Source organism: Zootermopsis nevadensis, unplaced genomic scaffold (assembly GCF_977971745.1).
Source record: "Zootermopsis nevadensis isolate Lab colony 2312 unplaced genomic scaffold, Znev_1.0 Znev_ptg000022l, whole genome shotgun sequence".
Taxonomy (NCBI): Eukaryota; Metazoa; Arthropoda; class Insecta; order Blattodea; family Termopsidae; genus Zootermopsis; species Zootermopsis nevadensis.
Window position 1 is genome coordinate 19,280,918 of NW_028259154.1, and position 21,313 is coordinate 19,302,230.

Consider the following 21,313-nt stretch of genomic DNA (forward strand, 5'->3'; position numbering starts at 1 on the left):
AGAACATCTACCAGCAAATGACGGATAAGTGGTCACCGTATTGTAAAAGTTATCAACAGAAGAAAATTATATCATTGCCAGCGGGTGTGATTGAGAGATTTTAATTACGAACAGGAAATCGTTGTTATCTGAAGGTTTTTGCGGCTGGAGTTCAGTGTGTAACTTCGGCTTTGGGCGTCAATGTTGAGTATTAATGTTTCGCAAACATTGCAGTTGCCATCTTCAAGGTGGATGTGTAGGTGGGCAAGTTCTGGAAGCTTTATATAGGGCAGGCCATAGGTGGTGTGTAAGATTTAATGGTTTTGGTTGGTGGAGTGGAGGAGTGGTCTGCTATTCAATGAGCAAGGACCATGTGGAAATTTCTTTTATGAACACCTCTTTTCAATACCATATTCATAAAAGAATTTCTCACTTACTCATCTCCCATTGGATAGTGGCCCATTCCTGTGTTCCACCAATCAGCACCATCAACTCTAACTCGCTACGTATGGCTTGCCCTATAAAAAGCTTCCAGAACTTGTTTCATGTACCCTGACTGAGCTTACATGATTTTCCTCAGTTGTAAGGCAAATGCCATGGTATAATTCAAAAGGGGCAAGGCTCACCCTCACCAGCCATGGAGGCCTTTCTACTGAAGTGATTTCCCCCAAGTCACAGTGGCCAGAGACATCCTACCAAAATTCTTCATCACATCAGGAATGGTTGAACTGGTATATGTTGCTGCCACTCTGTAATCTATCTAAGAAGGAAATGAAAATCACATAGATGTTCTTGCTTCAAAGAAAGGAGCAGTAGTCTGAATTAAATACTTTAATTCCCATTAGCAGCAATTTATACTGAGTGTACCCTTGGTATCAACTGAAGAGGACTGTGGGTAGGTCCCAAAATCATATGTAGACTTGGATACTTTATTTACTGTATAAGACATTTTATTTGTTTATTTTGCTTTGTTATTCAGTAACCTCACTCACGTACTGTTTTTGATTACAAAAGGATGTATGCTATGCGCGCGCACGCATGTGTATGTATTTATATATATATATATATATATATATATATATAGGGTAGTGGTATACTATTGTAAAGTGAAGTGTTACTCTGATTTTGGAAGTAGTCCAGCATATGTTGGGTGAACATTGATAGGAACTAGTATATTAAGAATATAAATAAATGTGTCTTATATAAAGCACAACTTTTATTAAAAATAAATATGTACATGTACATTTTCTTCAGTTACATATTACGTAGCATCAAAGGGGTTAAGGCAGGAATAATATAAATAGATACAATTGAGTAGGATATATAATTAAATAATTATCTCTACACAGCAGCAGGTCTTGTAAATTTGTGCATGAATGGACCTGTTTATGCATGTCTGGCCAGGACATGTTGTATAGAGATGGATAGATTAAAATAGAATTTATTTACACTCCATAGATCATTCATAGGCCTAAGCCAATGATGTAGAACATGTCATAGCACAAATATAATACTAATTTTTAACACAAATATAAATTACATAGTTATGATTACAGGCAGCTACAGTACTAAGATGGCTGTCTTCTGGGTTGTTGTGCCATGCAGTCTGGTAGAAGTTTACCAACAGCAGTTAGTGCCTGATGATTGAGGCAGCAGGACCTCTGAAACGTCTGTAAACTTCTATCAGACTACATGGCACAACAACCTAGAAGACAGCCGTCTTCAGACTAACAATCGTGAAAACCTCAAATCCTAACTACAGAATTACTGCAGAAATAATTGCACAAGAATGATGTAGCATATATATATATATATATATATATATATATATATATATATATATATGTTCATTTACTTTATTAGTGATTCTGAAATGCTTTTACTTTGTAACATTTTTATAAAGTAAAATTCCAGTTGCATCTTATAGTTTAAACTTTCAAATAAAGCTTTTAATTTGAGACTGTATTAAATAACACTGATTGCAAAGTAATATTGAAGTTAATGAGTGAAATGTGAAGTTACAAACTGGCACTTTGTGAAGTTTATGTTATCACAATAATAAAAAAACTGCACTTATCACAGTATTTACTTTTATTTATACAGAAGCCTTTCCCTGCCTTGTGGCATCATCAGTGTTTACCCATATAAGCCGAGATCCACATCAGCACAACAATTTATGTTGTTGGGGAGTTGAGGTTCTCACAGCAGTGAAGATGTTGATGGCGATTGTCTGGTTTCTGACACCATATGGATTTCTAGGTAGGAATCAGAATTTTGGAGGAATGTGGGTACCTTCCTACTTGTCCGCACATTATTACAGCTCAAAAGGCAACCATAAATGTTTATTATGTATTACTTGCACAAGTTGTATAAAATAAATTAATAATGGGAAGTTTATCTGTCTACACATTTTATCTCAGAAATTCCTGAAAAAATTTTTGATTAAGTTTGGTTGTCAGATGAATTTACTTTTCAGTTCATATTGGTCTAGCATAAGTCCTACTTTGAAGATGCACTTTATAATTTTTCTCAAAAGTTATTTGCATTAAAAATATATTGGTATTCCTAAATGCCATACAAAATAGATGTTATTAAGGCAGGCAACTTTTATTTAAACATGTTTCAGTCTGGTAAGTATTTAATAGAATATGACGAATAAAATTTTTTATTTTATGCTGCGATAATTTGTAGTGTGATTGTCTTTGCACCGACATGTTTATATTTGGAACAAATCAAGACCAACAAGGCATGCAGATTTTCAAAGAAAGCTCATGTCAAATAAGAAGTATTCCAATTTATATTAACTATCGATTCTGTATTTTCCCTAATTTACCAGACTACATCAGAAATTACTTCATAATGACCAGTACCAAAAAAATATGCCAGGAATCTTGCATAAAGTGAATTGCATTTTGCTGGTTTAAGTGTTGATAGAGCTGTCCATAGTCTCTTGAGCTGTGTTGGTGTCAGTTCATGGACTGTGATGAGATGGTGATACAGACATGGATGTTCGACAAATCGGGGTCGATCATTATGGAATCTCGGTATATTTATCAGAGGAATTCCAAGGCTTTTAGTAGCAACTAAACCTGTGAGGAAAACATCTTCTAATGGTAGAAGAGGGGTGTCTAAAGCTTTATAATATACTTCTGACACAGCTTTCTGTGTCATAACATATCCTGTACCAGAGGCAAAGGTAGGGAAACTTGTTGCTTCATATAACCAGTATGGTATATACCATTTAGATGATCTGTCTCGATATGGTATGGACCCTTCTTGTATTCTTCCTATGATTAGTGGCTCGTAAGGCTTGTACCTGTCGTCTTTTAACTCGTGTAGAAGTGCCTGGATGTTTATGAGCATATCATCATCTGTCTTCAACACAAATGGCACTGATCTGCAGTGGTTCATAGCCCACTTCAACATGAATACGCTCTTGAGTGTCAGGTTGTGATAACTGTCGATGAAATCCTCCACAACGATGTCACCATATTTTTCAACTTCTGACAACACTAATTTCTGTAACAAAATATTTAGGATTACTGCATTTTAGATTAATATAAATAATTATGTTGGGGGTTATGAAGTCTCTGCTTTATTACTTCTGTTTTATAATTTCGAAAATACGTAGTGACAGAATTGGTGGTTATTTCTGAGAGTTCTTCAAAGACAAACAGGCATATGAAATTTTTAATCCTTTGTCAGAGAGAGAATTAGAAAGGATAGTAGCAGAGTAGGTGCAAATATGGGGAAAGTATATGACAAGTGTCTAAATAATATTTAAAAATTCAGTTCCTGCCTCAGAGAAAACTTGACGTGTCTCCTCTACAAAATATATTTGGTTAATGGTGTTTAGGGAAATAGTAATTGCCTATTCTGAGAGTCATAAGAAAAGTTGGTTTATTGACACAGTGTGGTCTCTCACCATTGTTTGTGGAGGCCACCCATCACCATCGTGCCCGAGAAAGAAGAGCAATCTGGTGTCAGGTACAGGTGCAACATAGCCCCACGTATCCCTGACAGCCTGTCTTTGTTCTCTGTTGCCTGGAGCTGAGGTCACAAGAATCAGAAGGCGCAGTCTGTCACTGCATGATATTTCTGGACCCAGGAGCGTTGTTCCAACATCAGGCAGTACATACTGTCTCACATCTCGATTTTCTTGTAGCCATTCAAATTTTTCGTCCACTTGAGGTTGTCCAGTGTCTGGTGCTCTGCTAACAGTCCACCGTAGCTGGAGGCTCAGACAAAGACACAGAGCGATAATGCAGACTCCAATTCCTGAAATTTAAAACAGTCATCATCTTGTGAGATTAGAGAATTTATGGCGGTGTGAGTATAGATGCTGGTCTTGTCAATTGTTGATGCTCCATGTAGGTTTTAGGTGATATCGCTTCAGCCCTGAAGGTGGAAATAGTTTTCCCCTCCCTCCAAGGCATTTGTATAAGGCCAGAAAACTACATTGTGCAATGACCCAGAAGACGACTATATTCATGATTATGCCTAATTACATGTTCCTAAGCCCTTTTCTGTCTTGAAGATGGAGGTAATATGTCCCTCCGAAACGTTGGTAACCATTTGCAATGCAATAGGCGTAACAATGTAATGCTATAAGAGTGGTCATCACTTTTTCGTTCTATGTTTGTTCAGTCATGCACTATTTTTTATAGTTTGTGTTTTCATCTGTTTCCACATGCCACACATTCATCTTTCTTTCCTTGTCTGATCATGAACAACTTTCGTCAGTCCAGTTATTTTACGAGGTTGATACGATTATTGTGGATATAAGTCTCGTCTTCGTATGCTTCAATTCGACTGGCTACTTCTTGAGCGCAGTCAAATAGAATACGCGCATTTATTTCAGTTTCTTCTCTCCCGTTTGTCTGCTTCTCCATACGTTAGCCCTAACTATTTCTCGACTCTGACCTTAAACTGATCTGGCGACAGATAAGATGACAAAAACTCAGCTGGCTAATCAGTTGGTCATTCAAAACATTCTACTGTGTTGTCGATTCTTCAGAAAGCAGAAACAGTACTGACATTGCCAAACAAAGTTGGCAGGGGACAGTGAGGCTATAAGACGCTAATCGCTTTCCGTTAGTAAGCAGAATGTCACCACTGCCCCAGCCTGCTTATACTTTTTTATTTTAATATCATTAGAAATGGTTGGGCTGTGATAACTTCGATCAATTTCTATTTGGACTTAATTCGTATTAACAGTCGTTGCGTGAACTTCACCACTCACCTCCATCTAGTGCCGAGGCTAATCCGTGGAGCTATATCTCCACTCCCCCATGCGTGTGCATGGCTGGTACATATTTAAGAACCAGATACAACTTTACTTTATACCTTTTTTATTTGCCCAGCATGATGTGAAATAAAATTGCCCGATAAATTAGTGTAAGCCCCCTCCTAGCAAAATGAAACAAAACCTCGTCAAATCTGTTAGGAGTCGAAACTTTAAAACTAACAAACATGACATCTCCATGATGCATTTTTCTTCCACAGCTTTAAAACAACGCATGGTAAGTTTAAACCCTCTCCACAATACAGAGAGCTCTAAATCTATCCGCAGTCATCACGGTTCGTGGATTATAATGTTACTGGCCAATTTACTACAATCAAGAGGACTGCTAGTTATTATCTCCTAGACTATAAACTGCCATGATCTCAAGGTTAGTCTCAATTGCTTGGCTGGTTGTGCGATGAATACTTAGTTCATACGATTTCAAGCAGACACTCTTACAGAACACGATTCGTAAAATAAAAAAAAAAACCAAGGACATAATTTTTTAAGATCCTTCACACTTCATTAGTTGAGCACCGAAAAAAGATTTTTAAGTCTGCGGTCGTTAAGTAAAGCCCGAGGGAAAGCAGGAAACACTTGAATTTGTTAGACCATGCCGAGCAGTCTTTATTGTGCAAGTTGGAAAACTTTGTTAGGTTATGTCCGCCCGTCTCAACGCATGAAACAGCTGTAACCTTTGACTGTTTCTTTATTTAAATTTGATGTAATTTATTTTGTTGACACATACCAATTTTGGTTAAAATCGGACAGCAATAAGAGATTGCATGAAGTCCAGGCGCGTTTTTGCCTCCATCTTGAGAGCGTAACTCGCGCGAACACACACACACGCCCCCATATACATATTTGTGTAAGGGAAAGGTGTTCCGGACAAAGCTTGTAGAGAATATAACAGACAGACAGTTTATGCACATGCATTTTTTCCTATCTTGAGAACCGTTGGCTTTTTTTCTTCAAATTGTGTTGAACGTAATTTCTAGGCTGCATTACCCAACTTAAGTTATTTGTATAAATAAATGTTTGTAGAACCCAAACCATTTGTGATATGTAAAATCTTATATGGAAAGCTCAAGACGTAATACGTATTTCGTACGCAATATGTCCAGATCCATCTCTTACGGCTTTCGAGAGGCGGGCGCTTAACGCGCCAGATGCATTGAAAATTGTACACATTGGTTCATTATAATTACAATAAAATACATTACAGATTCTTAAAGGTCCTTATAATTTTACATATAGGTTACATTACCCTTACTCTTACCAATCCTGAAGAATGAACGTTTAAAGGTGACTAGGCGCTGGATCTTACACATCTTCGTAACTAACGCTGTGTTTGCCGAATGACCCTTCCGTATAGACGTATTTACGCCAAAATAAGACAAGCCTAATTCTCTTTCACGAGTTCACAAATGCAGATGAAAAAATTAAATGTGATGAACAATAATAATAAATAGGAATCTTTGTTCAATTGTAAGAGACCACGATGTCCATCCGCAATGCCCAATTTAATCAAAATTAAAATGGAGAGAGTGGAGGGCTGTATCACAGATTTCTTAATAATTCTTATATAAGATAAGTAATTGTGATATTATAAAACGTTTTTAACAGCACAATATTATCTACTCTACGACGCACTTCTTCTACAAGCGATTCACAGCAGAGCTGTTTCCGCAATAACGAAAGCGGATTGTTGACGGCAGTAATGAAACACAACAATGCCGAGTAAACAGATGACATAACAATTAGTTTCTTAGGTAAAGGAGTAAAGCATTGTTATGCACGTAAGAGTTCATATAAAATCATTTTCCTAACGCTGTTTTTGCCGAATGACCCTTCCGTATAGACGTATTTACGTCAAAATACGCCGATGCAACTTTTGTTAGTGTAACTTATTTCTAGAACGCAAAAATTACAACATGGCAACTGTTTCAAACTTATTTTTTAACGTTTGAACATTTCGACAACGATAAATAATTACCTGTTAGAGGTAGGCCTGTGAAATGTAATATCAAAATAGATCATGAGCATACAATATTGCTCGTGAAATACTATTTGAGTGTTAATAACCACGCGAAACTGTTAGGTTATATACGACAAATTTAACACAAGACCCGTGTGATTAATTGACAATTATGAATAATAACAGGCGACTGTATATAGCCACAGGATTATTATGATCTGCCATAAACAATTTTTTATTTATTTAGTGTTCTGTCTGACGACAGGTCCATATGAACAGGATCCTTCCATCCTTTTCTCGGACTGGGACCTGTTCATATACGTTCTTGGCAGATGATCCAGAAGTGGTTTGCCATTGCCTTCTTCTGTGTGTGAATGGAGTAATTGTTGGGATGCCACGGAGAAACAGGGGAAGCCCCCGGAGGAAAACTCCGTGTTGCCTAATAATTCTCACAAATATAAGAATTATTAATATTAATAGTGATAATATTCTGTATATATTTAACGTTGCAAGTAGTAATAAATAAATAGTGACCTGAATGTAATTCGATCGTGTGGCCGTCTGCGCACGAGCACATAACACAAACTCATAGCTTCATCCCATTTGATTGCTAGATTATAAAATTAATTTACGTCAGTGCAATTGTAATAACACAAGTTCTGTAGCACAGGTTTGTGCAGCATGGAACTCATTGTAATATGTTTGATGCATTGTGCTCTTTAGTAAAATTAGTTAAACTTACCGTGTTTTATAGTCTTCATGTCCGAGCCGTGTGCGATGGTTGTGCTACGGTGCTCGATACAATGCCAACGGAGTACCTACGCGCATGCCCAATCATGCGGTATAATATATCGACAATTTATTTTTTGTTCTCACTGGAATCACTTTAACATTTGGTGACATTTGTTTAAGATGTGTGGGAATACATTTTCTCTAACTCTTTATATATTAAGATTTCTGTCTTCTGGGTTGTTGCGCTGTGTAGTCTGGTAGAAGTTTACAACGCAACAACCCACAAGACAGAAATCTTCATACTCACCGCTGTGAAAACCTCAAAACATACATTCTTTAAATATTATTCAGTTGAAATAAAATTAAAATTCCTCTCTCTCTGTCTCAAACTTTTACTACTTATCACCCTAAAGTCTTCACTATCACTCTGTCCTTATCACAAGGACGAACGGGCATTGCATGGGGACTTTTTAACAATCAGATGCTTTTTCTGTCTTTCAGAAGAAAATTGTCTCGCTTCTGCTCCATATCTTCTCTTCTGTTTTACAACTGTTGTTTTTCCTAGCTCTTCTTCGGATTCAGAAGGTCAGTATTCACTTTTGGTATAGTTTTCGAAAAAGAAAATGTCTTGGAATTCTATTTTAAATTAATGCTTGATAAAAGTTTTAAGTTTACCAACAATATGTAGACCGTGTAGCTGAAATTAAATCTTGTGGTTAATTCTTCAGTTATATCAGGAACAATTAAGATATCAAGGCTTGAGGACAGCCTTGTCGGAAATCGGCCGGATATTTCAACAAGCCGTTCCTCTGGGATGTTTGGCAACATAGGCCTCGGATTATAATTCTGCATCTGACATTGGCAATTGTGTGTGTATGCGTTATTGTCTATGTAATTAAGTTCAACTGTTGCGCAGAATAGCAAGCAGGCTAAACACTGCCAGAAATGTGTGCATATTTTTGCTTGAGAGCCAAGAGCTCACTGGCTCGTGCAAAAGTAGAAGATAAAAGATCGAATGTTTATTACTTTTGCTTCGTATTTGGGAGGTCCAGAGTTCGTATCTCGGCGCTGAGACTTACAGGTTTTTCGTGGGTTTTCTTATTTTCACCAAGAAAAAATCAGGCGAAATATCTTAAATAGGTCAAAGCACGCGTAGTTTTCGAAGTTATAATTCACAGTCATAACATTCAGAGTAAATAACGAATTAATTTGAAAATGCTTCATTAAACATAGGTGTACCAAGAATCATCAAAGGCCGCGACTTTCGGTGAGAAGATTAAAAAACTGATAATACAGACGTGTGTTTGACAGTGATGTAATGCGAAATAAATATCTTGATTAAAATTGTATTTAATTACTATGTGGAAGAAATTGTGCGAGTATAAAATAAAATTATAGAATTTCGTGAAGTCTATCGTTGTTTTCAGACTCTGTGGTTGTTACAAGTAGACAGAATCTTTAGGCATCTTAGATAGATACTAGTTCTGTTAAAGATGACATTCATAGCCACACTAGTTACAAAAATAATTGTCTCTAAGCTATAATACGAAGAGGAATTGACGTCAGTAACATTTTAATTGATAACAATACACCACACCACCAACAAAGCAGCTTCTTTCAATTCTATTCAAAGAAAAGTTCTTACCGTGCTTGGTGACTGAAGACTGACGAATATTTCTCACTCTACAGCAGAAGTAGTTTAGATTCCTTGTCGATTGCATGGATTGAAAATATTTTGCCAGTGCATCAAATAAACCGGTCAGTTATCTTCATATTCTGCATGTTACGATTATTACCCGAAGAACATTATGAATATTAATGAAATTGTTGGTTTGTATGTAGGTTAATTCGATCACGTATGTCACTTTGGCGTTATAGTTTGTAATTATTTCGCCTTTCAGCTCTTTTCTCCTTTACTGTAGCACTCTGGTCAGTTTAAGAGCTGTAACCTCACTGATTGTCTTTTAGCTCGCCACAATCGCTTCTTCTGCTGTCTATAATAGGTGGCGAAATAGCCTCTATCAGTCGGTTGCTGTTATCACCCATTACATAAACTGACTTCGCCTCCAGATAGCAGAACCAAACATCAGGTGGATCGTCTTATCATAATCCATTGGTTTTAGATGAATCTCACGTTGGAGTATTTGTTCTGTATGCGCCCGAGCGCTAGTAAATCGAGAGCGTCTGTGCCGATCTCGACCATTGTGCGTACAGTGTGAAAAGGTTGGGCTCGTATCTGCGGGTTCTAGAGTACCGGACACCAGTCTCTTGTGGAGGTTGGTCCGCCACACAGGTGTGGCAGAGTGGTTGCCGCATACACAAGGCGGCGTAATTTCTCGTTTTTCAACTTTGTGTTACCGTTTATTTGTCAAGGAATGCGTCCAAGTTCGAGGGTCTGTGTAGCAGGTATTTGTGTCCTCCAGTCCGACCTCGTTTGACGGCTGTCAGCATGTAGGGGAAGTGCGGGGAATTGCGCCACCTTAAAGGAAAGTTAAAATTTCTTCTCAAAAACTGAATCTCAGAGAGTAATTTATCATGAAGATAACACGCGTACACTTTTGTATTTATTTCTGCTCTACGTGTGATTTTGTGACAAAGTTTTGCAAAGCACATTTGGCGGACTTCCTCCGCAATATACGGGGTAATTTTGCCATGTGGCGGCATTACATTAGGTGGTGCTATTCCCCGCACTTCTCCTAACCCCATCCGGAACATCAAGATACGTCAACAACCTGTGGTGACAAGGTACCCGACTTATTATTTTGCATTCTAATTATGGCCCGAAACATAAAATTCGATCAAATAGATGATACTGGTAAAATACGAATTCTTTTTATGAGATTATATTTTGTTTAAAATTAATACCAGGAAGAATACTGATAATTATGTTGTCATTAGTTTTCAGTGGTAACCTAATTTCCCTAAAATTAAGCACAATCTAATATTTCGAATACTTGTGGGGTTTGGCAGGGATAATATTAATTAAACTTGAGCTAGTGATGACAACACAAAAGATTATGTCTTTCTGACAGACGTAACAGGAGAGTAATTACATTTAATTTTCTGTGATAGTTTTGAACTATTCAAAGCTCTGATGTATTATCAGTTGAAATTCTGTAAATAGTATGTTCTTGTTTTATGTGGATTCATATTTGTTGGAAGTGCTTCGCGATTTGGTTATTCGTACTCCGTCGTATTATGAAAGGGGCTTTAGGCAAGTGGTAAATATTTTTAGCTGCGCCCATAAGTATGCTACAGGCAGCATCTCACTGTGTCATCACCCGTGTTTACAGATATTGTGTACCTACTGTACCAACTGGCAGAAAGTTAGTTGATCAATGAAATACTGTTATTGAACGGTTTAGGCAGCTTTTGGTTGCGAATCGAAGGAAAATAGTAATGAGTCAACCTGGTATATTTTATCCCTTATTGACGGTAGAATAACACCAGAAATAAATGAATAGAAATGAACAACGCTTATTTTCGTGTTCCCCATATGCACTGGGCTGAACATGATATCCGACAGCACGCAATATGCCAATTATCTGCGTTCTCAGGAGGGTGGGGTCCTTCTATTTATGAAGGAGTTACACTGAACTGTAACATTGATTGGACATACTATGTGCGACGTAACGCAGTTTTGAATGTTTCACTTGCGAAGTCTGTCAGGAAATGAAAGGAACACTTCAGAATTTACGTTGATATTTCTGTTTCCGATAATTAAGCGCTGGGCTGCCCAACAATTGTAGAACTACGCAGAGCGGTGTCCACGTGTCGTTGCTATTGATCCCGGAAGACTGATTCGCTGCATCCATTAGGAAGTCACCAGAAAGATGGCAGCTATGAGTTGATCTCAGTGGGGAGTGCTGAAGTGCGATTGTGTGACTGTCATAGTCTCTAAGCCTTTATACCAGGCGAGTCCTAATCGTGTCTGAACGACTCTCATCTCTGCCCGGAGACCGGTTATCCTGACTGGGTTTTTTTCGTGGTTTTCCTCGGTTCTTCCAGGAAAATGCCAGGATAGTACCTTAAACTAGGCCACGACCGATTCCTTCTACATCAATTCCAATTAATTATTCACTATTTTCCTCTCATTCTATATATAGTCTGAGCTACTGAAAAAGTGTAGTTAAATAAACCACAATAAATAAATATGAACGACTCGACTCTGGTATAAGACAAACTGTTTTATGAAGCAGGTTAGTAACAATTTCTCTTGTGTCTACGTCTCAGTTTATATGCAATAAATATATCTATCCTTAACAAGTTCTCTTTACATTACGATGTCGGGCATCTATCTCGGATTTAAATGTCGTAATCAGTCTAGAGTTCATGAAAACTTGCTTCTTCCGCCATGGGTTATAGACTTCTGTAATATTCTGAAGACCCCAGTGACAGGAAAATATAGGCGATAGAACTTGGAACTGGTAACCAGCAGCAATCATTTCATATACCTGAAATACAGAGAATTGTTATTTAATATATTCTTCAATAAACGAAACTATTTCTTGGTGAAGTGTTTTATAATATTCAGTATTTCGGTTCATACATGTGAGTGAGCTTATCACTTCTTCATTATCAGTATCGATCGGTTTAAAGAGGTTTACGAAAGAGTTATCAATTAATTATAGTTATCGAAGGAAACTTATCCTAGTTTGTTTCTGTAGATAATTATTATGTCATTATTCATACCGCATTGTTATTTGGGGTTTATACATAAACGTTTTTCGGTATACTTACCTTCAGGTGACAATTATCGTCTAAATAATGTTTAATAATGCGATTCATACCTGCACGAAAGCACAGCACATTGCTCTTACAAAATGTAGTTTTTGTAATGATCTTGATAATTATTCTGAGAACAAATTTAAATCTGCTGAACGTTAAAGCAGGTGGTACACATAGTTACCATTACATTATAAAGGGTTGAGGGGAAAGAGTTGGCGCATGATATCACCAATATATCTTTCAACTTTTGAATCTTTTAACAGATTTTCGCGAAATTTGGCATTCACGTTGCCTCATGATTTTCTGACACCATGTTACAACAGGCCTACCTGAGTGTTGCGAGTGAAACCGTAGCCAATAAAACGTTCGTCAAAATCAGGCGTAGCAGCATGTGCCACATAAAATGGTTCATACCACCCTGCGCATTTAGTCACATTGTGGTTCACATGGACCGCATCTTGTACGTCTCGTGTATTATCCTCCCACCTGTAAACGAACATACATAAATAATTTTATCAACATCGTGTTCTTAAATCCACTAATTTGTTAAAATATGGATTATAACTTACCACATTATATATATATCGATGAGGATTATTATTACAAATATACTAATGTATTTAGTAGCATTTTTTTTGTATTATCATCCTCTGTACTAATGTATTTTATATTATGTTTGTTATTACCTTCTATGTTTATTACTGTGTTTGTGTGCTCATCTCTTATGCTGTATCTGTAATTGGCCTGACTTTTGATACAACACACTAATAATAAAGAATTCAATTATTATTGTGTTGTTGTAAGCACACCTTTCATTATGCACCAAAAGTAAAGAAAGTATCGACTGCAAAAGAAATGCCAGGAACTAAAGCTAGTTAGGAAGATTCCCTATGCCCTGAAGTGATTGTGAGGGCGTAAATGGAAATTAAGTATAGTTTTGTCCAAAATATATTTCTTAGTTTCATCCCAAGCCTTAGGATGATATTTATGTGCCTGTGAAAAACTATTCTTATAAGATGACGTGTGTAGAGAGGAGCAGATTTGTGAAGTTCACAACGATGCGAATTGTAACTTACACGTGGCAGTATAAATATTCTTTTGTGGGTATTGTTTCCATATGAGATCGATTTACAGGTCTCTGCACATCAAACCTATCACCCAGTCGTTGCCATGTGTGCTCCAATTTATTTTGGGTAAATGCAGCTGTAGCGACGTCACTTGGTAAATACATTTTATAATGTAATGATAAACGAGGTAGCTCAGCCATTCCCCCCAAGCGCCTACATGGCGTATAGTGGGACGTAATCGAAAGTGTTCGGGTGAATGGAAAGGCCAAGAATTCGGCCGTTTCCTCACTAGCAGTGATTTATCTCTGAGTTCAGTAAAAATATCGAATTTATTAAAATGTTCAAATATAGTAGTGCTTAATATACGTAATGCCCTTTTGTAGGTAAGCAGTATGCTCTTAACTGTTCTTAAATATAAATATTATAAACTAAGTGGGATTTGAGGTTCTCATGGCAGTGAGTACGAAGGTGGTTGTCTTTTGGGTTGTAGTATCCTGTATTCTGGTAGAAGAGATCCCTGCTGCCTCCATCATCAGGGCGATGAGTAATGATGGAGGCAGCAAGGACCTCTGAAACTTCGATAAACGTTTACGACATTAGACGGCGCTACAACCCATGTTCTCTTTGAAATCTGATTTCTCTCACAACCTTACAGATGTGCATATTTTTACGGGGGGGGGGGGGGGGGGGGGAATCAGAACTACTTTGGTTTTTGGCATCAAGGTACATTGAGTTATCGTTTAATAGAACACTCTGCTTGTCTGCGATGAGCACAAGAATTTTTACATTGTAAAGTAACGTTGAGTAACTGCGTGTTATTAACTCACTCACATTTTGTAATTTGTTGAATAATGACCGTTGACATATATCATCTGATGAAATGGTCTTGCCAGGCCTTCCTTTGCGAAGTTTGTAATTTGATATTTGTTCTGCGGGAAGCTGACGTTCTTGTCGATTTCATAAACTGGTATGACGTAAGCACACAATTTCTCACACCGCGATTGTCTTAGGAATTCTTGTAAATTGTCAGCCATTCCAGTACTCGGGATTATATCTATGTCGGTGAGGTAAACATATTTTGTCTGACAGTTTCTTCGAGCGTGATTTCGAAGATGGTTTTGTGGATACAACAGCTTATTACTTATCAATTCTACCGTTTTTGGATTCCGATGTTCCAAAAGATCTGAAAGTACAGCCTCAGGATTATTGCAACTTTGTTCATAATTAAATGTAAGGTTATGATGATCCTTAATCGGTGGATAATCTGGTGAATATGCTAAATGAAAGCTGATGCGATCTCGTATCTGAGGAAAACATTGCCTCATGTAAGCTATGTACAGTTCAGTTAATATAAATTCTTCACCTGCTGTGAAAACGGAAACCGATACCGGACCACTCCAGTTTTCTGTCACCGACACGAGAGAATGTAGTTTCTCTAATGAGCCTTGAGTAGCTAAGCACACATCGTACTTATTTGAGAGTTCCACAAATTTATCACCTGACAAAACAGAATCCAAGAATTTGAACAAATGTCTAGAATCCCACTGACTCAGCGTCAAGTTGGCATTGAATATATTGGGTTTATTTTTCAGTTGTCTGCCTGCTGTCTTCACAGGATTTAATGCATGTGAGGAGAATTCCTTTCTCTGGATGTCTTGTAGTTCAGTTTTGTAGTTTAGCTGGCTGATCAGTGACGTTACTAGTTCGAACTTGTTCATTTGGTAAATCATAGTTACAGTGCTCAAGATCACCAGTATTGACATGTATCCAAATCTGTAACGGCCTAGTTTGCATTTCTTCTGAAAATTAAACAAGATTTATGTAGCATAATTTTTCTTATTCAAGTACTTTTATACTTGTATGTAACACTTACGGAAGTGCAAGATTAATGTCAAGTGGCCACTTGCAGAAGATAAGAAGGAAGAAAATAAACGGAGAGTTAAAGATAAATATTACGGCATCCAAAACCATTATAGACATGGTGATTAAAAGGAACCTAAATCAGTGTAAAACCCGGGTCAGCCATAGGCAGACACTCATTACCATCTGAGAAAATGTAACATTCAAGTCATTGCAGTTCGGAGGAAATACGTATATCTGCCGTATATCGCTTATCTATAGCGATCGATTTCAGCATTACACAGTAGATAAGTAAACTTGAGAGGATATTGTGAGCAGAAGACGATTTGCTGATAACGTTCCTTTCTAGGTCAGTATATTCAGTAGAATGTATTCAAGTGAAGTTATCATTCTGCACATCATCATCACACTGATATTTGAAAATCCATATATTATTTCATGACTTTCTTTCAACAAAATATAAAATTAACCCTTATTGTGGTTGTCATATTAGTTGATCCGCATGTTTGGACTTCGAAACTACTAAACAGACCTCGATGAAAGTTGGTATTGAATATGGTCTATACACAGTGACGTTTGTCGAGATTTTTTGTTGTTCGTAATGTCATGCCTATTCTACTTCGTATGAAGCGCAGATTGGAATGTATTCATTGTATATAATAAAAAAAAAAGAGGAAAGGGAAAGCTTATCGTAAAAAAAGAATCATATCGTAGGCTCCAAATATTTTTAAGTGTGAGCTTTTGTTTAAATGTTTGCGTGCACGCACTCACGTGTTGTGAGTGTGCGTTTGTGCTTTTATATATGTTTAAATGTTTGCGTGCATGTGTGTTTGTTTTTGATACATGTTTATGAATAAATAGACTTTCGAGCTTTACCTTCAACATTATTGGTGTTTGCAAAGTTGTGGCTACAATTTCTCGTAATCTTGATTTGTTGACCTGTTTTGTCCGTTGCTTTACTGACAAGAAATCACATACATACGTAGAAACTGACTCTCGAAAGTAACTATATTATAACCATGGATAGAGGAGATTTTTTGTATTCTTGGCAGACGAACCGATGACTTCACACGATCTGTACGTAACTTATCTCCTGCACTTTGCTTTCGAAATTATCTCCCTTAGGTCTCTGCAAATTTAATAAGAATAGCAGACAATGACCACAACTTGAGATACGAAATCTTATCTTCGTTTGACGATAAAGACCAATGGTCGTGACGCATCTATTATTGACTGAGCTATTGACACCGGACGTAGAACTTTAAAAGTTTTATTATTGAGATACATAGGTGGCAGAAGAGGTACAACTGATGTTGGTATCTGTGCAGGGAAAAACACTGTGTTGATGTTGGTCAATGTTCTATGTGGTCAAGACAAGGTTCTACATCGATTAATGTGCAATTGTATTAGATTGAAACATAAGAAAATGTGAAGAAGAAAGAAAAGCCTGTGTCAGATGTGTTTGTATAATAATTGGGATTGTGTAATAGGTGAGTGATGGAAGTTCCTTTGTTATAGTGTATAAGGTGATTGCTAACCACTTTTGTTCTCAATTCTTTTGGACGAAATCAATTGAACGTAAGTTCTTCAGGGACGGCAAATCTGCTGTACGTTATCTAACCTCAGAGATGGTTTTGGCTCACCAGATGTATGTGATTGATCAAGTACAAGATATGTGTACATTATATTGATTACAGTTTATAATTAATGGCTGTGACATAACATTATGACAAGTTCAAAAGCATTTTTCTTGACTCATAATTCTGCTTGAATAAGGCATCCTGCACATAAAATTTAGAAGCTACTGATACACATTAGCATCTGAAGGTAGAAGACATAGGTGTTTGAATTGAGTAATAATTTATAACATAGTAGTTTGTAAGTTGGTTTAATTTAGACTTGCTTTGTACATTTGAACAGGTTTTATGTGAATTTGAGTCATGGTGGTGGGACCAGGTGACCATGGACTCCAGGCAGACATTATTTTTGTCATTGAAGGAACAGCAATTAATGGAGCTTATTTAAATGATCTCAAATCACATTATGTTGTACCAACACTGGAGTAAGTATAACAGTAACTCTATGACTCTCAGGGAACTTGTTGAAGGATGGATGAATTTTATCTTTTATATGTCTGAAGCGAAATTATTTTTTCATGATTTATGTTTATATTTATTTATTTATATATTAAAAGCTATATATATTTGCAAGAAGAGATTTGTCTTTATTATACTGTTAGAGATTCAATTATAATGAAACTGCCCACTTTAAAGGTGGGTTTGCTTACTAATACTCCCAGAAGTTTGCAAGTTGTTTGCTCTTCTGTGTTTTCTAGTTAATTGTAAGGCAGTTGATAAGAGTATTGTTACTTTGTTCAACATTTAGTCTTGTATTTTGAGAACTCAAACACAAAATTTCTATATAATTCTCTTTTATAGAATATTTAACAGTTCTGTTTCAGCAGAAGAGGGCTTATGGCATTAAATAAGATATGTCAAGAAGATTATAAATTAAAAGGAAATTGTTGTGGTTTGTTTTGAGATATTACAGCATTTTCATAAAGATAGTAATAATAATACAAAATCTGTGTCAGAAATATTGTTCATTTGGCCAACATACAACCTGGAACTTTATGTTTATAAAGCAAGAGTACTAAATACATTAACATGTACTTATTAATTTACAGGTACTTTAGTCAGGGGACCATTGAAGAACGAGATTATGTAGCTGAGGTATGTCTTGTATTTAATATTTGATACATTTTATCTTATTTTCAGGAATGTATTCTTACAACACTATACTTATCACAAAGGATAACAATCCTCATTTTCACCACTGTGAAAACTTAAAATTCAAGTGGCAAAAATATTATATGATATAAAGTCTTTAAGAGAAACTAAAAAGTGACGGTGGAACCACGGTTCCAGAGAATTTGACGTAAATACGTCTATACAGAAAGGAAGTTTATATATTGGCTTTATTCTAAATATTTCCTTTATACATGCTTTACACTTGCGTAAAGTTTGATTAAGACATTGCTTATTTAACTTGAATTAGTTACGCTGAAGATGGGTCTGTGGTAGATGAATGTAATGTAAAGTAATATAATGTAATGTAACGTAAAGTAATGTAATGTAACGTTTCCTAGGTAACAACAATGCTGAGTAAACAGATGACATATTCATTACACATTTTTGTTACACTAGAGCAGAACGCTCCTTTCGGAGCGCCCCCTGAATGGAGGCTTAAAATAATTGACCAACCAATTGGTTGCATTTTAAATTCTTGAGTAAGACACTAAACTAACCCCCCCTTCAGGAGGGTTAGTTTAGTTTAAACCTTGAGTAAGAAACTAAACTACCCCCCAAATTTGGATTAAAACACCTGACCAAACCCCCTTCGGGTCTGTGGGGTTGGTTGCGTTATAAAATCTTAAGTACCACAAAAAACTAACCCCCTCTTCGAGGGGGTTAGTTTAGTGTCTCATTCAAGTGTTTTAACCCTTGAGTAAGAAACTAAACTCCCCCCCCCCCCCGAATGGGGGTTAAAACACTTGACCAACCAAGTGTTTGAAACGCCAACAGTTCTTGTTCAGTCAACTTTTTACGTCCGGCCCCACCCTTGCAAATCTTCATCTTAAAATCTATCATAAAGTCAGGTTTCATAATAGTTTTCGTAATCGTAATATATCGAATGAGTATCAGTTTACCTTGTTGGAGTTGGTACGTCAGATAGTTGATAACGTTTCAAATACTTGATAATGTCTTCTTTCACTTTTCTTCGTTTTCTTAAATAGTTTTGTCACTGTTTGGAGGCAATGTGCTGCTTCTGGAGCAGTAATAATGTGACTGGCTTGGTAGTTGTTTATTTATTATGTTTACTCGGCATTGTTGTGTTGTTATACCAACACAATAATGCAGAGTAAACAAATATCTGTTCACATTGTTGATGATGTCATTTTTTGACTACGACGACGGGGAATCAGAAATTTTTATAGTAGACAGTAATATAACACAACAATGCCGAGTAAACAGATGACGTTTCCTAGGTAACATAACAATGCATGCAAGCTAACTATTGTTGTCGATTTGTTGATACGGATCTTACACTTTTTCATTACACATTTTCCTGTCACTTTTTCATTACACTTTTTTGCCGAATGACCCTTTCGTATAGACGTATTTACGTCAAAATATGTGTAACTAAACTTAAGGGTTCAATATTATTGGTACTTAAGCTTGCCATTAGACAAAATTTTGATTGAGATTCGTCCACCGCCAGTTTAATGTAGGACATGTAGGATACATGGAGATAACGAGAAAATATGTAAAATTTACGTCTGTAAATCTCAAATGAAGAGGTTTGAGTGTGGGTGGTGGATCATATTGAAATGGATTGTAAAGAAAACAGTGTGAATAGTGGAATGATTAAATGGCTTAGGATAGGGTCAAGAGGCAGGCGTTTGTGAATTTCAGTTTCTTGAGAGCACGGTATTTCCCGTCTTTCTGCGCGACAAACTTTCAAAGCAAACTGAGTATCATGAAGTTAAGGTTATATTTTATAATTGTACTTTTGTTGTCACATTTTAGGGTAGGCAGCTGATCTGTTTACTTGTTTTATCTTGCAGAGCACAAGTACTCAGTATGGTCTGGTCATTTATCAAGCAGCTGACTGTCTTCCTAACCCCAGTAGCGATTGCTTTGGGCCTTATTCTAACCCACAGAAGTTGCTGAACATCCTTGATAAGATTGAGTGAGTAAAAACTGCATAAAAAGAGAAGTTTTGTAGAATAAGAGAAAATACTAATTTATTATACTCTGACGCTTTCTTCATCTAGGTTGGTGGGTGGCAAGGGAGAATCACATGCCAATATTGCCGAAGGACTTGCTACAGCATTGCAGTGCTTCGAAGATCTGCAACAGAGGAGGGAGCCAAACATATTACCGCAGAAGCACTGTATACTGGTTTGCAACTCTCCTCCTTATCTTTTGCCTGTTATGGAGTCTCCCACCTTTGCCGGACACACCGTGGAGCAGTTAGCAGTTCTTCTACAAGAGGTGACGCAATTGAATGGCAGTAACTGTGTAGCGTAGTCAGTTTCATACTGAAACGTGCATCTTTATTTAGCATTTGTGACACATGATTTTATCGCGTTTTAACAGAGGGGTATCCATTTATCGGTCCTATCGCCTCGTAAGATACCGGCACTTTTCAAGTTGTATGAGAAAGCTGGAGGTGATTTGCAGACGTCACAGACAAAGAACTACGCGAAGGATCCTCGCCACCTAGTTCTACTTAAAGGATACAGGTAATATCTTAATAATCCTCTCATTGGTGTTTGGACGTTTACTGGTCTGCTCGTTGCAGTTTCTCTGCAAGTACCCACCTACAATTTGGACTCTGGCTACTATTTAAATTGCTAAGAATAAATGCAGGATTCTTCTATAATTTTTAAGTCGCTGTAATTGCTCCTGTTTCAGTGTACTTAGAGTAATGAAAGAAACCCAGTATATTTGCACTTTAAAGGGGGGAATTGAGAGGGGCCTGTAAAAAATTACATAATTCATAATTTTCTACCAAAGAGTAACAAAGCAATCAAATACGAGGGGCAGTCAAAAAGTTCCCGGAATTGTGGTATAGCACTGTTATGGTAGGACATATGGCAACGCTTACCTAATCACCTTC

The 21,313-nt window shown here is 36.9% G+C and overlaps 3 protein-coding genes across 17 annotated transcripts in view; 1 reads left to right on the forward strand and 2 right to left on the reverse strand.

Annotated features, from left to right (window-relative positions):
• LOC110834267 (mediator of RNA polymerase II transcription subunit 25) overlaps positions 1-21,313 on the forward strand; it is a 32,741-nt gene that overhangs the window by 198 nt on the left and 11,230 nt on the right. Inside the window, exons 2-7 of one of the 5 annotated variants that reach the window (XM_087354148.1) lie at positions 2,083-2,238; positions 17,549-17,690; positions 18,315-18,360; positions 20,256-20,380; positions 20,466-20,685; positions 20,791-20,936. In XM_087354148.1, coding sequence (XP_087210274.1) covers positions 17,569-17,690; positions 18,315-18,360; positions 20,256-20,380; positions 20,466-20,685; positions 20,791-20,936 — 659 coding nt within the window. In that variant the 5' untranslated portion in view covers positions 2,083-2,238; positions 17,549-17,568. Of the gene's footprint in view, positions 1-2,082; positions 2,239-10,482; positions 10,719-16,948; positions 17,119-17,548; positions 17,691-18,314; positions 18,361-19,772; positions 19,857-20,255; positions 20,381-20,465; positions 20,686-20,790; positions 20,937-21,313 lie in introns of those variants that run through there. The other 4 variants (XM_087354149.1, XM_087354147.1, XM_087354150.1 and 1 more) reach the window with 4 other exon arrangements.
• Positions 1,172-10,179, reverse strand: LOC110834274 (beta-1,3-galactosyltransferase 1). 3 transcript variants are annotated; one of them, XM_022073247.2, is made up of 3 exons: positions 9,619-10,179; positions 3,905-4,257; positions 1,172-3,498 (listed from the first exon to the last, which is right to left on the reverse strand). In XM_022073247.2, the coding sequence occupies exons 1-3, from the start codon at positions 9,692-9,694 to the stop codon at positions 2,809-2,811; spliced, it is 1,119 nt and encodes a 372-aa protein (XP_021928939.1). In that variant the 5' UTR covers positions 9,695-10,179; the 3' UTR covers positions 1,172-2,808. The 3 variants fall into 3 exon arrangements, with proteins under 3 accessions (XP_021928939.1, XP_021928940.1, XP_087210305.1); XM_022073248.2 differs by lacking the exon at positions 9,619-10,179 and adding an exon at positions 7,984-8,206; XM_087354179.1 differs by lacking the exon at positions 9,619-10,179 and adding an exon at positions 6,543-6,938.
• LOC110834271 (beta-1,4-glucuronyltransferase 1) lies at positions 10,203-19,481 on the reverse strand. Of its 9 annotated transcripts, none has more exons than XM_022073241.2 (7): positions 19,338-19,481; positions 16,505-16,757; positions 15,267-15,567; positions 14,600-14,822; positions 13,031-13,187; positions 12,251-12,427; positions 10,203-10,452 (listed from the first exon to the last, which is right to left on the reverse strand). In XM_022073241.2, the coding sequence occupies exons 2-7, from the start codon at positions 16,511-16,513 to the stop codon at positions 10,342-10,344; spliced, it is 978 nt and encodes a 325-aa protein (XP_021928933.1). In that variant the 5' UTR covers positions 16,514-16,757; positions 19,338-19,481; the 3' UTR covers positions 10,203-10,341. The 9 variants fall into 9 exon arrangements, with proteins under 9 accessions (XP_021928933.1, XP_021928932.1, XP_021928931.1 ...); XM_022073240.2 differs by having other exon boundaries at positions 14,600-14,951; XM_022073239.2 differs by having other exon boundaries at positions 15,132-15,567.